At 40.0% G+C, this 15,468-nt stretch overlaps 1 protein-coding gene and 1 non-coding gene across 3 annotated transcripts; one reads left to right on the plus strand and one right to left on the minus strand.

The window, feature by feature from the left end:
• Window positions 1-2,168: 2,168 nt before the first annotated feature.
• Window positions 2,169-9,092, plus strand: mtfr1l (mitochondrial fission regulator 1-like). 2 transcript variants are annotated; one of them, XM_085391788.1, is made up of 8 exons: window positions 2,169-2,318; window positions 4,438-4,520; window positions 4,612-4,719; window positions 4,809-4,918; window positions 5,298-5,509; window positions 6,643-7,018; window positions 7,101-7,260; window positions 7,393-9,092. In XM_085391788.1, the coding sequence occupies exons 2-7, from the start codon at window positions 4,506-4,508 to the stop codon at window positions 7,216-7,218; spliced, it is 939 nt and encodes a 312-aa protein (XP_085247914.1). In that variant the 5' UTR covers window positions 2,169-2,318; window positions 4,438-4,505; the 3' UTR covers window positions 7,219-7,260; window positions 7,393-9,092. The 2 variants fall into 2 exon arrangements, with proteins under 2 accessions (XP_085247914.1, XP_085247912.1); XM_085391786.1 differs by having other exon boundaries at window positions 7,101-9,092.
• A 5,026-nt stretch (window positions 9,093-14,118) lies between these two features.
• On the minus strand, window positions 14,119-14,200 carry trnas-gcu (transfer RNA serine (anticodon GCU)). The gene has a single exon. It is a non-coding gene; the product is annotated as a tRNA-Ser (tRNA).
• Window positions 14,201-15,468: the final 1,268 nt, after the last annotated feature.

Raw genomic sequence — 15,468 nt, forward strand, 5'->3', positions numbered from 1 at the left:
TACAGGCATATGCATTTCTTAAAGAATATTATAATCAAAGAGTACTCTTTTCTAAAACAACAAATATTATAAAAGATTACTGTTTCCCTGAAATAAAGTAGGGAAATACAGTATGCGACAACAAAACAGCAATAAAAGACAAAATATTTCCTACTTACCTGCACATGGTTAAGCTTCACAGCAAAAACAGAACAAACAAAACAAAAATTAATGTAATCAATTTATGAAAAATATAATGCAGGTAACCACTCACTTTATTAGGTATACCTGCTTGTCAAGAACTGTCTTAAATCCTTCATGCTACAGATTCAACAAGGTACTAAAAACATTCCTCAGATTGACATGACAGCATCTTACAGTAGCTACAGATTTGTTAGCTGCACATCCATGATGCAAATTTCCTGTTCAACCACATTCCAAATGCACTGTATTGAACTGAGTCTGTCTGTGTGTTAGTACAGTGAACTCAATGTCATGTTCAAGGAACCACTCCTTATTATTTGTGTTTTGTGACATAATGTGTTATCCTGCCAAAAGCAGACATTAGAAAATGGAAACGCTCCCGTCATGGTCATCAACAATTACTTAAGTAGGGTTTTGTTGTGTGCTTGCTCAGCTGGCATGAAGTTACCCAAAGTGTGCTATCCCTCACACCATTACATCACCATTAGCAGCAACCTAAACTATTGATACAAGGAACAATAGATCTATGATTTCATGTTCTTTATGTTGAATTCTAAAACCGGAATGTTGTATCAAAAACAGAGAGTCATCAGATGTTGTATCCCAGTCTTCTATTGTCAAGTTGTGGTGAGTCAATATCAAATGTACCCTCATTTTTTTGTTCTTAGCTCTTGGGAGTGGCCAGCTGTGGTCTTCTACGGCTTCAGCACATTTGCTTCAAGGTTTGGTGCTTTTGGAGAGGTTCATCTGCATACTTTGGTTGTAACCAGTGGTTGTTTGAGTTACTGTTGTGTATATATATATGGTTGTGAAGGAATCAGAATCAGAATCAGAAAGGGTTTTATTGCCAAATGTTGAGCGGGTTTACAACATTAGGAAATTGCTGCGGTGCTTCAGTGCAAACATACTGTTATAAATACTGTTATAAATTAAGCTTAAATAGACATGAAAATAAAAATGAGAATAAGAATTAAAAGTGCTAAGTAGATAGATAGATATATACATGAGTGCAGGTGGTGATCATTGCCAAACATGGAATGATGCAGTGAACACAGCGTAGGGTCATGTGTTAGTGGTGGGAACAGTCATACGGTTATTGTTCATGTGTTCAACAGCAGAGGGGAAGAAACTGTTCTTATGGCGAGAGGTTCTGGTGCGAATGGACCGGAGCCTCCTGCCTGAGGGGAGCAGGTCAAACAGACTGTGTCCAGGGTGAGAAGGGTCAGCTGAGATCCGAGCTGCACGCCTCAGTGTCCTGGAGGTGTACAGGTCCTGCAGAGATGGGAGTCTGCAGCCAATCACCTTCTCAGCAGAGCGCACAACACGCTGCAGTCTCTGTTTGTCCCTGATAGTGGCTCCAGCGTACCACACGGTGATGGAGGAGGTGAGGATGGACTCGATGATTGCAGTGTAGAATTGCATCATCGTCCGTGTTGGCAGGTTGAATTTCTTCAGCTGCCTCAGGAAGTACATCCTCTGCTGAACCCCCACCCCCACTGCCCAGATCATTAGTCCAAACTTTTGGCACAAACATCCATCCTATGTTCATGTCACTTAAAACACATTTTTTTCTTCCCCATTCTGATGTTTGGCTTGAACATCAGCAGGTTATTTTAATCATGTCTAAATTAATTGCACTGGGTTTTAAACATAAATCCATACGGGATATTGAAATGCACTACCTTATACTGAGAAGTACTTTTTGGCCACTTATATCATTGCATTGTGCAATTCATAATCAACAACAAATATCCGACTTTTGTAGTAAATAGCATTAAACACCTGCAAGACTTTATAAACCCTCAAATTATAATTGTACTATTCTTAAAAGTAGGTCATGTGGTGTTGAGGGTTGGGCTCAACACAGCAATATACTGAACATAGTTTGACAACAATAACAGCTCGTGGTTTTTGGTAAAAGATATTCGTGGATTTATTTGTAAGCACTGTTCACTTCCACCTGTAGGAGGTGCTCTAGAACCAAGGAAAGGAAGCCCGTGAAGCTGCAGCCAATCAGATCGCAGGACAGAGAGGTACAGGTTTCCGGCCTGCTGAACGACAACAATCTGAAAGACGAAGAGGAGAAGCTGCTGCTTCCACTTCATCGTCGGGATTGTAGTCATTTATAATCAGCGGTAAGTTACAGTTTTCAAGCTTGTGCTGAATTCTGTTAAGTTGTACGAAACATGCTGAGATATTTTGATGAATTTTACATTTGAGGGGTCAAGCAGGGGGCCGTTTTTGGCGCTGCTAAAGCTAGGTGACGGTGCCTGTGTTTGGGACCATTTTTTAGGTTAGCTACCCGGCTAATGACAAACTCAGCAAAGCTGTTCGCAAATCACAGGACTAAATGTTATCTTTCTACCGCTTTGCACCTGCTTTCATCCAGTTTAACGTCAGACAAAGTAGCATGCGTCGTTTTCATTAATAAAATTACCGGTTTTAGCTACCTAGCAATTTTAGCATTCACGATTATTACTCCGTTATTTGATGTTTACCAGATAGACGATGGAGTGTGATTAAGCTGTACCAGCTCTGACTAGCTCCCGAGGCGTGACAGTTTATAACACTTGTTTACGACTCGTTTTTTAAAAAGAAATTTCTCAAAAAAGCCACAATCAAATGAGTGCTGATAACTGTGTATTTGAGCCTTTTATGGCGATTTCTGATGTGTTTGGAAAGTTTGGTAAGTAACACGAATCGCCCTGCATTAGTACTAAGTAACAAGTCATCGATATTCACAACTGCTTTATATCATATTTTACTAAAACAAGCAAAATCAAATTTATGGGAGAGTACTAGTTCTTGTGAAGTAACCATGTGTTCAGATTTTTCCTGTTACTCTTAAACAGTTTTGGGCAAGTTACTTTGAAAAAGTAATTAATTATAGTTACTAGTTAGTTCTTCAAAAAAAAGTAACTGAGTTAGTAACTGAGTTACAATATTCTAAAAGTAATTTATTGAAAAGTAACTATTGCGTTACTTTAAAAAACGTTTAACCCTCTGGGGTCCAGGGTATAATTGGCAATTTTTAACTACTTTTGATTTTCCCTCCCTTCTTATTTGCATCCATTTACCTTCTACCTTGATTTTTTAAAATAACCATTTCAAACTATTTACAGAACAATCAGCTGTTCTGCATTCAATAAGATGCCACACAAATTATTTGTGCCACTCTGAAAAAATAATTTCTGTCCACTATAAGGGAGAACATCAAAGCCTGATACCTGCAGGTCTGACAGCAGCAGGTGTATCACACTCCAAACACGCTAAACGTCACACATCTCTCACATCTCAAAACTCGCTCTCTCTCTTTTTCTGCTGTCTCTCTCTCTCTCTCTCTCTCTCTCTCTCTCGCTGTCACTCCTAAAACTTCCCCTGGTTTTTGCTCATAAGCAGAGAGTGCTTGCTAGCGCTGTGCTTAGACCAGGGGTGGGCAATTCCAGGCCTCGCCGGTGTCCTGCAGGTTTTAGATCTCACCTTGGGTCAACACACCTGAATCACATGATTAGTTTGTTACCACACCTCTGGAGAACTTCAGGACATGTTGAGGAGCTAATTTAGCCATTTAAATCAGCTGTGTCAGTTCAAGGACACATCTAAAACCTGCAGGGACACCGGCCCTTGAGGCCTGGAGTTGCCCACCCCTGGCTTAGACAGTAAACGTGGCGAAACTATTGAGGAAAAAACACCGCGTATATATTGTTTATCATGACTCTGGTTTTACGTGGCCTATCAACACAATTTAAAAACTGGTTTATATCACCTTGTTGCTTTGTCTTTAAGTGGTCATGTGATTGGCTTACCACGACTACTTTATTCTTCCTCAGTCAAACAGCAGCACTCATGCGATTGTTTTGCACCCTTAGCTCCAGGTGTTGTGCTAGACAGTGATCGTGATTACCGTCTGCGGGAGTGCGTGCAGCTGCTTAAAGCTGTAGCGTCCAGATTACTTACAGCTACTTCCGTGCAACTGATATAAGATGCAGTAAGCTGAACACAGCTTCAACCATCTGTTTGTTGAAAAATAGTAACGGACCATATTTTCTTGTTAGTAACTGTAACGGCGTTGTAACGATAGGAATAGTAATTAGTTAGATTACTCGTTACTGAAAAAAGTAACGCCGTTAGTAATGCCGTTACATGTAACGCCGTTATTCCCATCATTGCTCTTAAATAATAAGCAATTTTCGGTCCCGAGAACTGGCAGTCTCTCTCACATGACATCTGTTTACTGAAATTCTCTGTCTTCAGACACTCCCAGCAATAAACTTTGGTGTGCAACTTCCTGATGAGACGAATGAGACTGATCCACAATTAACATGGAAGCAGAAACGGTAAGTTTTAAAGAGTGTTTTACACACACGGATTGTTCAGAGAAACAAATCCAGCAAGAAAAAAAAACTTATGTGTTTTTATTGTTTGCAGGAAGTTATACCCATCTGGCAAAATAAGCCTCACGGATCCACGCGCAGTGTTGTGAGAAGAATAGGTTCCACTCTTCCACTTAAACCTCCTCAAAGGGCATGCTTCCAGGTATATGAAAAATACTGTATTCTCCTAATTATTCTGTCCTTTTTATATAAAAAAACGCTGCTGTATACATTAATGTCTTTGTGCATTAGGAGCTACCAGGTCTGCCTTCTCTTCGTCCAATGGACGGGCCTATGGTTCCTACCTTGGCAGACATAGCCTGGATTGTTGCAGATGAAGAGGAGACATATGCCAGAGTGAGGTGAGTCTAGACTGAACCGAATAGAAAGGTAAACATGAAGGTTATGGAGTAGTGCCGGGTTAATTCTTCTCAACAGCATTAAACCAGACACTTATTTTCCAACTTAGGAAACTGATATATTGTCCTATTTTCCTGTACTAGACAGGTGTTGCTTCATCTTGGTGGGTTTTTTTTGTCCTTTTATTCATGAAATTTGAAAAAGGTCGGCTTAATTACAGTGCCAATGTTTCACAATAGACACCTCTATCTGATGAGCTGTTGACAAAGATCTCTTCTGGGGAGTTGTTAAAAGGAGACATTTGTACCCTGGGGAGATAAACAGACTCAACACCTCAAATCTGTTTTTTGTGACAGTAAACACTTGCTCTTCTGTTTTTAGAAGTGACACACGTCCTCTGAAACACGAATGGCGACCCACACCGCTCCTGGTGCTTCACAGGAATTCATCTGTGCCCAATTTCCGCCGTGAGGGCAAAAGGATGGAGGGGCTGAAGAAGCCTGGCGTGACTGCACTGAACCGTACTACAGCACTGCAGGATGAGCTCAGCAGACTTCGAGCGCAGATCGCTAAAATTGTGGCAAGTGATTCAGGTAACACAATCAGAGATTTGCTACCACACTGGTAAGGTGTTGTCAGCTGTTGCTATATCAACCATAGCGCTGTGGTGGGTGGAAACTGGCAGTCTGGTTAAATGAGGTCCGCAGAGGATTGGAGCTTTAAGATTGCTTTATTGAGCCTGTGACAGAGTTACTTTTCCCATGACTGTGTTTCCTTTGTTGCCAAGTCAGCAGCCCTGATTTTGCATGGCTCTTTGGTACTAAGATATCTTGGCATCAGTTTGTAGGTCAGTGAGTAAAGATAATCTCTGAGAGTTACCCATTTAATATGAGCTCTATTCATTTGCATTGTGTTCTTTGTGTTGTATTATAATTCAAATAAATGGATTCTGACTTTAATTCTGATTTATGATTAAAAAAATGGAAGTCTTCATCTATCAGGCAAACAATTCCACTAGAGTAGGGATGGGCAACTCCAGGCATCGAGGTCAAGTGTCCTGCAGGTTTTAGATATCAGCCTGGGTCAACACACCTGAATCACATCATTAATTCGTTACCAGGCCTCTGGAAAACTTCGGGACATATTGAGGAGGTCATTTAGCCATTTAAATCAGCTGTGTTGGTTCAAGGACACATCTAAAACCTGCAGGGCACCGACCCTCATGGGCTGGAGTTGCCCACCCCCTGCACTAGAGTATGATCACACCTCCACCTTAATGTCATTAATGGGGAAATGGGCTATAGAAACCAAAACGAAGAAGCTGTAGACATGTTTACCTTTGTTATTTAATAGGCCACTTGAACAAGTGATCTGTGGATCCAGCTTGAAGTGGCTCTTTGGAACTGATGTTTAAGTACTTAGGTACTGATTTAAAATTTCCAACTGCCTGATGAATTGATTTTGTGCACAGCTGTGATGTGTGAGCACTGGAGGGAGCTCACACATAGGGGATTACGTGAACTATGAATAATTAGGACAATAAGACGTAGAAGCAGTGCTTAAAACGCTTTATGCTTGTTTATGTTTATACTTTGACTTTATATTAGATTCAAAGGAAATAATCAGACATGGCTCAGTTTGAAAGGTGCAGTTGTTTATGTGGGACATTACTGAGAGGCACAAACTAAACAACTGCTGCACAGACCATTTCTCTGCTTTCTTTCAGGCTCTAACCCCCTCACCCCAGATCTGCTCTCGCCTGATGACACAAGCATGAGCTTTTCCATGGCGCCTTTCGAGGCGGCGTCCTACCAGCCGGCCCCCACGGCGGCTGCTTCCTTTGTCATCAGCGACGTCACAGAGGAAGAAGAACCGGAGGAAGAGGAAGATGAGAAAGATGCCGTCTCTGTGGTTTCAGAGCTGGTCCCTGACCCTCTGCCCCCTGTTTCTATGACAGCATCAGCTACCTTTGATTTGGACAGGCCTAGCATGGACTTCCGGGAGGCAGAGGAGGATACAGTGTCGCTATCAAAGTCCACCAGTTTTGCTGATGTTATGGACATCCTGAAGGACATGAACCGCATGAAGATGAGCAAAGACAGGTAGGAGATGTTGATGTGCAGAAAGCCTCAGAGTTCTCAGGTTTGTAGTCATGAATTTAATGGTTTTGGTGTTGTGATGCAGGTACAACAGAGGCTGCACTTCCCTCAGGGAGGAGGACTCGGCCTCGCTGATTTCAGAAGCTCTGAGGAAAAAGTTTGTCCTGAAGGATGAAGATGCTGCCTCTGTGAAAAGAAAGTAGTGCGATCATGTTAATAAGAAATACCCAATCCTGCTGCTCCATGTAAGTCTGGGGAGAGACTCAGTTTTTGTAGTTCCTGTTTTAAAAGAAAAAAAGAAATTAAACCTTTGACCACAAGTGTTAGGTAACTGTTTTTTCTTAGTTGCTTTTTTCTCTTTTCCTCGTGATTTTTAGGCCTTTGCCTGTGGATAATGTACCCGTGGATCCACAACCTCGCTCCTCAGACCCAAGGCAATAGCTGTCTGCCAGAGATAGAACAAAAACACTTTGTCCCAGACACTTAAAACCAGTGCGGGTGCATTGTGAAGGGGAACAGCCAACTCTTGGTAACAGTCAGTTTAAGCACTGCGTCACACAACACTTTCAGTGTGTTTCTCTCTAAAATTTCTTAGTTTTATTTTCAAACAGACTTGATCCCAATGATGACCAATCACTCGGTCATGTAAATCTGATTTGCTTTTGTTTTTATAATACTACACCGGGGAGGCTGACATTAAACCAGTATCATTTAGTTTTTGGACCCAAATTGTGGAATGCCCCTCGCTTTGGAGAGGGTACTGCCCGTCTTTCTTAGTTTTGTTTTCAGTTCTTTCACTAAGGAGATGCAAACCTGTTTTAGCTATGTCAAGAAGTCCTCTCGCATACTTGAAAATGTGTATGTACAGATGAAACAGCTGTAGTGCATATGCAAGGAAGTACTGCAGGTTTATCATAAAAATCATTTAGGATGTTTGCTGTTGATGTGTGCATTTCAGTACAGAGTCTGTGGAAATGCACAGCATCATGTACTGTTGTATTGCTCGATCCACTACACTTCTGCCCTTTAGTTTCAGAGTAACATCCAGATCCATAGTCAGTGATTTTACAACTGAAAGGGGAGAGATTACATTGATAATAAAGAGTACAAAGGAGGGAAATATGCCCCCATCCTGAGTTGTATTTCCAGTAAAGCCAACAACAGATGCAAGCTTGTACAACTAAGACTCTTAACAATTTTGCCTGTGTGCAGCATGACTAGTTGTTAGGGAAAACCATCTGTATAATGTTTATAATGTAATATTAAACAGGTGATTTTACTTTAGGCAGAGACTAAGCTTATGTGTAAGAGAGCTTTTACATCGTGCAGAGTTTTTACAGAAAGTCTATTTAGATCGGTCCACGCCTTACCTGTTCAGATGCCTAATTTTATCCCCTTGTTTATTCAAAGTGCCATGGGTTTGTTTCATCCATCCTGCCCTCCGTTTGTCCTAAATGTGCCCTTTGTTCTCAGCTTTTATATTAAGACTCCCAAGCATACAGTTAGCCTGTTAACCAGCTGTGTGTATGTGTGACATTCACAAGTGTTAGGTTTTTTTTATTTAAAAAAGAAGAAGAAAGTTGTCGCAAGAAAAATACTTCCACACGTGTCCCTCCTCCTCTGTTGTTGCTGTCATGTCCTGGCTGACAGGAGTGGGGATTTTCTTTGGTGTGGTTTTGCTGTGTGAAAAGATACTGCTAGGATATTTGTGTTTGAACTGAACAAGAATGTGCACATTCCTGTCTTCATGTAGTGGAGTTCAAGTTTTTCTTTGACTTGCTGGAACTGGCTCCAAGCTGAGTCTCGGTAGATCATGTCACATGCTTGACTTGAACACTGAGGAAAATGCCATATGCAAGTTTAAATAGATTTACTAAGTCTCTAGACTTGAAATGATGACCCATACACCGCATTCACTACCAGCTGCGTCACCGGTCGTCAGACTTGCTCCATTTGCTTTGAAATTCTAGTTTGAGCATTTGTCGCCATTGTATCTCCATGTAGTCTTGAGCCTGTCAACACCATTTTTTTTGTCATGTAAGGACTTGTAAATAAAGAATGTGCTGATGTTTTGAAACAGCGTCATTTTTTTTAAAAATTACCATGCAGTGATGGACGTTACCACAAGAGGGCAGTGCAGGTAAACCAAGGAGTTGATGCTCTATTCAAAGGCATGATGGTTCTTTGTTCAGAAACAGTTTGGCAGGTCTAAGTTCAGTAAGGAGGCAGCCTACTATTAGTTTTAGCACTGGTGCAAAGTAACTTACAAAATAAAATACATTTCCTCATGTACTGTGCCAAAGTGTGATTTGAAGTTTCTTGTTCTTTGGTTTAGAAGCTAATTTATACTTCAAAGGAAAATCATGGACTTAAAAAAAACTCTGTATACAAAACCTACATTTAGATGAAACTAAGCACACATTAACTATATAAAGTAAATGATCTAAATCCATATTTCAACAATAAATTCATATCAGGTAGACAGTGGAATTCTCATAGATTTATGAATGGTATCCACTTATTTTGCATTGTATGTTCTAAATTATTCCACTGCAAGTCACAACTAAGTTTTGTGGATTCAGCTGTTATTGTTGCCCAATACAGAATATTTTATTGATATATTATTAGTGATGCCTTCACATGCAAGTAGTATCATGGTGTCAAAATAGAGCTAATTTTATCTTGTGCAAAAATGGGTCATTTGGCCCTAACAATGAGAACCATTTTATAAAGAGGTCAAATGTCAAAATGCTCACATTCAACCAAAACAATGCTAACAGTTGTCAAATAAATACAGGAGTTACAAAGGTTCTCTGAAATGTAGTTGGATGGAAAAAGTAGCATAATATCAAAATCCTCAGATTTAAGTGTCTTTAAAATTACTTCTGTAAATGATGTGAACAGCTGTATTTAGTTGCTTTCCTTTCCCGATGCAACCTAACTCTAGCCCTCATGTAGATAATGTTAGATAAAGTTTAAGTGCATGTAATATCACATCATACCTACTAAATCTCTTCACTTGATTACTCCAGTGGAGTGTCTGTACTCATGTGACTTTCCACAATTATTGTTAACCCACATTCTTTCCCATTTCCTGTTTTTTCTCGGGATGATCCGGCCCCTCAGTGAATTGCAGTCTATTTTCTGTGAGAGTCCTTGGCCTACTTTGTCCCTCTTCACCTCCACGATGGACTTCCTACCTATTTTAGATACAGGGAGATGTCTGTGGAGAGCTCAATTAATAGGTCTCAGTGTCAAAATGAGGCTCTTCTAAACCTATAAATAAAGGCCTTTAGTTCAAAGTGACATTGACACATTTTCATCACTACGACACTCGTTAGAAGAATTTCAAAGCGGGCTAATGCACTTTTGAATGAGCAGCTGCAAAAAGTTCCTTAGAAATGTCAAAAGTGATTAAACTTGACAGAACAAACCCAAACTTGGAGTTTCACGCCAGAGACGTGAGTTTTTACTTAGAGGTTGCTGTTCTTATAAATCCTGTCATATATGAATTCTATATTTCTGACTTCAGACGTCACATCAGACAGCACAATCAGCACCCTATCGGACTATAGACCACACCTCAAATGTGTTATTCCTGACTCAACTGAGTAATGACTTATTTCCAGTTGCAGAAGTGAGCGCAGCAGCATATACTATGTAAAATATTGTTACTGGCAATTGTTTTGGTGATTTATTGCTTAATTGCTTTACCTAATTGCTTTACCCCCCTCCCCCTGTTAGTACACAGTACATTTACAGATGTAAGCACCACATTCTGGCACCTGCCTCTCAAAGCAGCAACACCTCTAAAAATAGGTCACTATAAAGCCCCCTTCTCACAACAACAACACTTTGGCTTGCGCTGTGCACGAGTGATTTGCTGCGAGCAAATTGCAGCACAATGCAAGCGGTGCTTCCGGGAAGTACTTCCATGTGACTTTGACCACTATCACCTTAGCACAAACATATATAAAGAAACTGACTTTAGAGATTAAAAGCACTTTTTATACCTACAAAATGTTTTTATTGCAACTTTAAAGTTAGTTGTTTTAACAGACTGACTCATCCTTCAGCCTCAAGTGGTCATTTGAGGAACTGCAGCTTTTGGGACCTGTGTGGCTTTGGAGTTTGGGCCATCGCCCCAAACTGGGAAGCAGCTCCAGCCAAGTTTCTGCTCTGGAAGAAGAATCGAAGCAGCAAGCATGCAAACAGTTAGAGCATCTGTCATTCTGACTGGTCAGCATGTCTTGTCCATGTCCCTAACCACTAAAGCTTTTTGTCACTGTCTCTTTACATGACGGGAAGCTCTACAGAAGTCTGTCTTTGGAAGAAGAAACATCCCTCACGTGTCCCAGATGTTTTTTCATGCTGCCCAGAGGCATCTGTTACTTTCAAGAACAATATGATCTGTGGGACTGCTTTTAGGTTGCTTTGTGGCTGTAGAATTGGATGGGAGTTTTACTTTGAGCAGAAGGGTTGTCAGGGCTTCTCGTTTTGATTAATCCGTCTGACAAATGTGCAAACAGCTATTGCAGAAAGGAGGGTGTGCCTGAGTTACAGCTGATGGAGTGATGGGAAGCCAGCCTGCAGCCATCAGTCTCACAGCTCAGGTGTAACAGAGAACATGTCACAGGCGCAAGAATTTATAATAGCACATTCATTGCATCTTTCCCAGGGAATGGCTTCATTCGTTGCTCACACCTCAAAATACACCATTAGCATTTGAGATCAAAATACACGCACTGAGGCTCCAGAGAAATGTGACATTAATATATCCGTGCAAAGACTCAGACACTGAATATTAAAGAATGATACAGTAATTAATGTAATAACATATAAATGACACATTTTCTATATCTATCCAAAACAGACTTTCAGTTTTTTAAATTGTTACATATATTTTGAATATGTTAGTTGAAATTTGCGCTTTGAGACAACATTGAGATTTGTATATTCTCCCTTTGCTCGAGCTGGTTCTCTCCAGGTACTCCAGCTTCATCCTACAGTCCAAAGACATGCTTGTTAGTTTAACTGATGACTCTAAATTTGCCATAGCCAAAGTGAGCATTGACAACCTATCCAGGGTCCAGTTTCAGCCCTAGAATAGCTGGGATAAAGCATTCTTTGTCAAAATATTGCAAAACTACTTGGTTTTCAGGTAGAAACCATGAAGCTGCTTTCACTTCTGCATAGAAATGTCACTTTTGCAGCTCAGCTGTGGAAATACCACAGGAAATACCAAAGGTAAAGTGCACTGGGCTTCATGATGATCAAAACAGCTCCCAAACTCTGTGCTCCTCATTATCCACCCAAGAGAAAGAGCAACCTGTGGAAACATGAGTGTTCCAGCGTTTCATTAATAGGTCAAGTGTTTGCTTTTTTTGTATGTGTGTGTGTGTGATTTATATTGACCACGGCAGCATTATGTAAAGTGCTAACGGCAAAGCAATCCCAGTATGGCTTCACACCACTCTGATGTGCGCAAGACTTTTCAATTGTGTCTACCATACAAAGAAGAAAAAACACAGAATGTGTAAAAACGTAACAGCTTTTTTGTGTTTGCGTGTTCACTTCAAGTGTCATCTTCCACGTAGTATCGTAGCAACAACCGACTGAATGAAGCAGCAACTGAGTGGATGACAAGGGTCTGGGGTAACACAAGCACAGCATCTGCTACTTCTACCCGCCCACCCTCCCCAAGAGTCACCCACGCATCCGCCCGCGTCATCAAGACACAGAACCAACACTTATGACTCACAACAGCAAAAGCTCCACAAGAGCTGTTGCAGCTCAATTGAATTCACTCTGTTGCTTCTATTTTGGGGCCTTTGTAGTGCTTCTATCTTATTAGTGGGTTAGCCCTCTACATGATTGCTTTGTGATGCAAAGTAAATTGCGTCTGTAAGTGGTGCTGTTGATAGCACTCGAGTGCGGCGTTACCCTGCCTCTCACTTTAACAGCGCGGCGAACCTGTTGCAGCTCTTTCCAGAACATCAGAGTAGAATACCTGTAAATTTACACAGTGTTAATTTAACTCTCACTTTATCTGCCTTTTATTTGATGCTACATTTGCTGAATTTCTTTTCTAACTTCAATTCGCAACAATTACTTGCTTTCTTAAAAAGTCAGGACTTAATTATTTCTGTCACTTTTTTATGTCAAAAACAACATAGACCTTTAAATATGGCTCTAAAAAGTGCAAGTGAATTGATAAATGACAAGAAAAGATGACATGAAAGGTGAGCGATGTAATGAAAATGAATTGCAGACAGGTCTAATGGGTTCTGTACGGGCAAAGCAGAGCACCTGATACCTGTCATTTGCTCAAATGCGTCATTTGACATCACAAATTGGAGAAAGTAATCTTCATGGCCTTAATTCAGCCTGCAAAATGATCATGCATGACATTTGTTTCATTAGATGGCTTTGTAAGTAAATATCTAGAAAGCAGTTTAACGATCGGCTCATCTCAAAATGTAGACTCCCAAATTTGGTAAATCTGGTAAACAAATAGGGCTATGATTGTTTTCAGAAATGATAAGGAGATGGATGCATGAATTAACCCCGAAGCTCTGAGTCATGTTTTGATTAGAAATTGATAAGAGCCAGTTTGTGAGTCCCAGATGGTACCCAGTATTGTGGCCTACATGGCAGCCATTAATAAGTGATGCAATTTCTGTAGCTAATAATATAATATGCAGAAATATGTGTTGACTCAAAGGAAAGACTGGATGTAAATAACAGTTTTCTTAAAGTGGCCTGTTACTGACATGAATGAAAAAAAACTGATGAGCTTACTTTGTACAATTTATTCAGACGCATTTACTGGTCCCGTTTAGACCACTTTACATAAACATTACTAGCAAACTGCGGGTATTAACGGGCAACTTTTTTTTTTTTTGGTATACTTTATTAATAATCCCTTGTAGAGAAATTTTAACCCATTGCGCAGCCACCAATCTAGCGCCCAGGGAGCAGAGTGTAGGGACTGTAACTTGCTCAGACGTACCTCAAGGGAGCTGTTCGGTGGATTTGAACCCCCGCATTTCATCCCGATCATTGGGCGAACCTAGTGAGCTTTCTCCTCCCGAAAATGAGACCGACGAGGATGGGATTCGAACCCACGCGTGCAGAGCACAATGGATTAGCAGTCCATCGCCTTAACCACTCGGCCACCTCGTCATGTGCTGCTCGAACGCTCAGGGTATTTGAGAGACCCATATTATTATTATTAAGGAATTTTGAAAGCTCAAGTTCGTGTTGTTTGTGAACTACCACTAGAGTTAATGCATCCTCATTCATCAAGCATCTCCTGTTTTAAAACTATGCCTTTAAAAATTAATTAAAATTAAATTAAATTAAAAATGAAATAAGAGTACATATATTCACAATATACAAGCAGTGGCAGCACTTAAGCACATCCTCACGCTTGCGTTATCTTCAGCAATCATATGATTGCTGAAGATATATATATATATATATATATATATATATATATATATATATATATATATATATATACTGTATATGAATTAAAGGCAGGGATTAACAGCGCAGTTGGAGTCCTTCTCTCACTTTAAATAAAACATCCCATTTCATGCCAAGTGTGCACTTCTAATTACATGGCTGATAAAGTATGTAACCAGTGATCAAATATGAATTTTATGGCCCAGTCCTGTTTATCTGTACTTGTTCAGATGTTCCACTCTGTCACTGTTATGAAGTCATAAAGTATCACCAGTATTTGAGTCACAGACACATTTATTAACCAGTAAATATGGGCCAACGTCTCAAAGCATGAATTTTCTGTATGTGATTCTCTGTCTTTCAAAATGTCTGTGGAATTTATAATTAAAATATCTATAATTAAAGTTCTTGTTTATAATTCAAAACAATGAATATCGTTTAACTCCTGGCTTATTACTCTCTCTACTTCTACTTCTATATATTGTAGGTATTTTAGGGAATATTATGTTTTCTTAGCCATTTAAAAAACTGTGCATCCTGTGGGGAAAAATGGACTTGAGATCTCAATACTAAGAGACAGACTAAAGCAGTGTTGATGGTAAAATTTTAAAATGATGACCATTTTTGTCCTTGTCCTGGTCCTCTGAGTTAATGTTATTTCAAATGAGGAGTGGTGGTGTTTTCAGTTCTCATTATGTGTGAAATATGTTCTTGATGTATAATTCCTTTTGAAAACTGTGGTGTATCAAAAGTACAACCTTAGTTTCAAAGTTTTCATATCAGGTCATCAGTCCATCCATTTACAACCATTTTCTTCCACTTATCCAATTCAGGTTAGTGGTTTGGTCGGAGCCCATCCCAGCTATTAGGACATAATAAAAATACCCTCAGAAGAGCAACAACACATGACATATTACATCATGTCATTATTTATTTAACAAAAGCTAAGATAGTTTAATTCACTTCTAAAGATGGATTGGTCT

The sequence above is a fragment of the Rhamphochromis longiceps genome, linkage group LG19, assembly GCF_057381845.1.
Source record: "Rhamphochromis longiceps isolate RC_006_pf linkage group LG19, R_longiceps_female_GT1.1, whole genome shotgun sequence".
Classification (NCBI taxonomy): Eukaryota; Metazoa; Chordata; class Actinopteri; order Cichliformes; family Cichlidae; genus Rhamphochromis; species Rhamphochromis longiceps.